Below are 3,998 nucleotides of genomic sequence, written 5' to 3' on the forward strand. Positions count from 1 at the left end.
CAAGCCTCCTTGGCAGTCCGCTTGCTGGTAAGCGAGAACTGCATCTCAGGCGGGACTGCAGCGATGAGGGCATCCAGCGCCCGTCGATCTAGATCGTAGTCGACGTCGCCGTACCGGACTGCCTCCCACATGTGTCGCACCTGGAGCTTTACCCTCATCACCGCAGCCCACTCGACGTAGTTGGTCTTGGTGAGGGTAGGCCACCCACCGCCGGGACCGACGTCCCTGACAACAGCCTGGAGCCCGTGGTAACCACGGTACCGATCCGGGGAGAGAGAGCCGCGCTGTCTGTGAAGGCCATGCTCTCCATCGACCCGTCGGTACCGATCCGGGGAGAGAGCCACGCTGCCTGTGAAGGCCGCGCTCTCCATCGACCCGTCCGCCACCGCAGTGCGCGCCTCCTCCAGAGCGCGCACCGCCGTGGCGCGCCTCCTCCAGGAGCACCACGCCGTGCGCGCCTTCTCCAGAGCGCCGTCGCGCGTCCGCCCTTCTGGGCTGCCGCCCAGCGCTCGTGGGCGTGCGCTGCTACCCACTTCGCCCCCGTTCTCGTCGCTGCCTCCCTTCCCAACAGCTCGATGTCATCGTCGGCGTGTCGTCCAGCAAAACGGACTACGATGCTGTCCGCGAACCAGCCTCTACCTCCGCTGCCGCCGCACGCTATGCATCCGCCGCCGCCGCCGCTTCCGCCTCCGTCTCTGGCTGCTGCCAGCCTCGACGGCCCTTAGCGTGCCGCCGCTCGTCTCGCGTTCCTCGTGCCGCGGCAAGTTCGTCCTCCTGCCTACGCCGCGTGCTCGAGGTGACCGAGCGCTGAGACTGCCCTGCGGACATGACGCGCTACCAGGGGGCTGCTGCGTGGGGAGAGGGCTACTTCAGACGAGCTACTACTCGTTTGCGCAGAGGGAGAGGAGTGAGCAGGAGAGGCCGGAGCTGCTGCTGCTCCTAGCTGGGGCTGTTGCGAGGCTAGGAAAGAAGATGAGCAGGAGATGCCCAGGCTACAAGATAATACGGCTCTAATACCACTTGTTAGTCGCTGAATTCTCAATCTTGATAGTAGCAGAATTCTTACTCTCATCGAGAGAGGGTGACACTAGGAGTTGGGGCAATTTTCTGGTTTATTTCTCACACAAACTCACACAAATGTCATGCCAACCCGAGGGGTTGGGGATACATATTTATAGGCTGCTAGTCAACCAAGCATATGCCAAGATGCTAGTCTAAGATGTTGTCCTCTAGATGCTAGTCTAAGATGCTGTCCTAGATGCTGTCCTATGCTGTCCTAAAAACAGACCATGCAGCCACAAAGACCATGTGACCAGCACAGCCCCACAAAGACCAGCACATGAGACTTATCCCATCATCATGCATGTACAACGTACGGTTCAGAGAGACATACACACTAATATTGCTGTTTGCTGATGCCTGAGAGGGAGGCCCAGTCGGACGGGAAACTGAAACCTTCAAAACTTTCCCATATTGACCAAAGTATTCCCTGCGCTCAAGTACCTAAACAAGAAATAATAGTAGAGTTGGTATGAGAAGTAAAATTTAAACATATGACACACAACTTGGACAAATCTGGATGTGAACTCACGCTCTCGTTGCATAAATGCGCAGGTAGCCCAATTATGTACACCAGATTTCTCTGGATAACCCTGACACTAGCCAGATGTTTCTTAGATTCTACGGTTGACATTGCTGTTGGTGGTGGTGCTGCCTTTGGCTTAACCTTTTGGGTCTTGTGCTTCTTCTCTGCATTTTTCTCTGCCACTGTCCTGCTTCCATCATCAATGTAAAGGTAAGTTTGAGATACCTAGTGGCAAGGTCAGCTTTCACAGATGGCTCTACCTATTCTTATTTCCCATGATATATAAAAGGGTAATCAATCGCAAATATTGTCGTCAGTATGTTGAAGTAAAACAGAAATTGATTGTTAAGAAGAGAAGCATTGTGACAGACCTGTCACAAGTGGCAGCCATCTTGACGATCCTGTCCTTGTCATAGCGTGTGCGGCATGCAGGGCAGCGGCCCTCTGTTTCCTCCTTCTCAGCCATGTCTATGATGTGGTGCCAGCACCAAACACAAATCTGCAGAGTTAAGTGGCAGTTATTATTAGATGATGGTGCACAGCACAGGCAAGGCGGGCTGCAATCTGATTGATATGATAGGATAGGATACGATAGGAGGAGGATCCGTAGACATACATCGTAGCCGCATTTGCATGGCTTGAGCTGCTGGTCAGTGATGTCCATCTCCTCGGCACAGAGCGGGCAGGTGCGGTCGCCATCGTCGCTCATGGTCGTCCTGGTGGATTGGAAGTCAGCCAGCGTGAGGAGAAACAACCACCCAAGTCCCAAGTATTATGCATGTGGAAGAATAAGAAGACGGCCCAGACTCGAACAGATAAGACATGAATCAATCAATCCTTAAGGTACAGTATCAGGAACTTGAGATCCCAAATATCGGGGCACTTCACAGGATAAACTGATACATGGGAGACTGATTGAAGTGTAGAAGACACAGAGGGCATCGAACGTTGCCCGATTCTAACAAATCAGCCATCCAACTTTAAATCTATCGGCAGAAACATATGACAGTCCTAAATTCCACCGGATTGCTCTGCTACGGGGATACACGACGGAGTAATATTAACAACAGCAATGATGATTACAGAAGAAGAGGACGGGGCGGCGAAATCGCCATGAGATTGTAGTGAATCGAGCCAAAAAGAGGAAGTGGAGTAGCGGGAAGGAGAGGAACTCACATTGGAGGGCGGGCCGGGGGTCTCCGATTGCACGATTCGCGGGAGCGGCAGGGAACCCTAGAGGGAGAGGGAGGAGTGGGCGATTGAGATGGCGACGGCGGCGGCGGCGGGATCAAGCAGGAGAGCGAGCGGATTCAAGGTCGGATGGCTGGGCTCCGACTTGTTCCTTGTGGTTGGGGTGCGCGGGCGCTGTGGACACGGAGGAGGAGGGGGGCGATGCGGTGTGCCTACTGCCTTTGCCTCTGCCTGCGCCTGCCGGGTGTGGAGGAAGAAGGGAGGGAGGGACACAGGGCTGCGCCTGCGTGGTGGGATCCTCTGTGGCCTTCCTTCGCTGTGCACCACCGCATTCATCCTTCCACCTTCCTCCGCTACAGTTCTTTTACATGGTCACATTCCATACACATGGTTATTACTTGTTATTATAGTTAAAAATTAGCCTAAATTAGCTATGATCCGATAGCTAGTTTGCTAACAATTAGTTGAAAACTTAGCTAGAAAGACTAAGCTAACTTTGGCTAAATTTTAGCTAGCTAGCAATTATCTTATCCCTTGTATCCAAAGCCCTAACACTGATTCAAACATAATGATATGGTAGATCATAAGACGAAGCCCACTAAAATCTTGCTCATATATGAACGAGATGAACATGATGATAAAGATACAATGCCAAATATAATGGAGAGGACACATGAGAGCAGAGCTGGTAACAATGGCGACTCTTTGCCCTAGGTAGTTGGAAGATATGGTAAGACGAAGAAGAAGATGATGTTAGGACCACACATGTTCGGATGGAGATTATTGGCATCATGATATCTTGACATTGGAGATTGTTATTGGATCCTTGATGGCTCTCTTAGATCCAATGGTAAATTGTTGACGACCAAAAGTAGCTAAAATACGAAGGAGGACTTCATGGCAATGTTCTTGGTAGTAAAGCAATAGAAAAAGGTATTTGGATCATTGAATTTGGATTGGAGATTGTTATTGGATCCTTGATGGCTCTCTTAGATCCAATGGTAAATTGTTGACAACCAAAAGTAGCTAAAATACGAAGAGGACTTCATGGCAATGTTCTTGGTAGTAAATCAATAGAAAAAGGTATTTGGATAATTGAATTTGGAGTTTGGAAAGCAAAAAGGGAAAAGGAGCAGCACCCAGGCCTAGAAAACCGGCCTGGCTGGCTTCCTGCCGAGGCTACCCTACCGCCTATGCCTGGCCTAACAAAATTGGCCTGGTT

The 3,998-nt window shown here is 51.3% G+C and overlaps 1 protein-coding gene across 1 annotated transcript; it reads right to left on the bottom strand.

The window, feature by feature from the left end:
• Nucleotides 1–1,084: 1,084 nt before the first annotated feature.
• LOC136481338 (putative general negative regulator of transcription C16C9.04c) lies at nt 1,085–3,014 on the bottom strand. Its single transcript, XM_066478695.1, has 5 exons — nt 2,762–3,014; nt 2,202–2,301; nt 1,957–2,084; nt 1,592–1,772; nt 1,085–1,503 (listed from the first exon to the last, which is right to left on the bottom strand). Coding segments are annotated over exons 1-5 (648 nt in total). The 5' UTR covers nt 2,764–3,014; the 3' UTR covers nt 1,085–1,266.
• Between the last annotated feature and the right edge of the window lie 984 nt (nt 3,015–3,998).

This window comes from Miscanthus floridulus, chromosome 9, assembly GCF_019320115.1.
Source record: "Miscanthus floridulus cultivar M001 chromosome 9, ASM1932011v1, whole genome shotgun sequence".
NCBI lineage: Eukaryota > Viridiplantae > Streptophyta > Magnoliopsida > Poales > Poaceae > Miscanthus > Miscanthus floridulus.

Excerpts from the sequence above, each read along its gene's own strand:
- LOC136481338 (XM_066478695.1), bottom strand. Across the intron at positions 1,773-1,956 it reads ATGGCTGCCACTTGTGACAG|GACAGTGGCAGAGAAAAATG; the intron begins GTCTGTCACAAT and ends TGATGGAAGCAG. Across the intron at positions 1,504-1,591 it reads CGCATTTATGCAACGAGAGC|GTACTTGAGCGCAGGGAATA; the intron begins GTGAGTTCACAT and ends TTTCTTGTTTAG.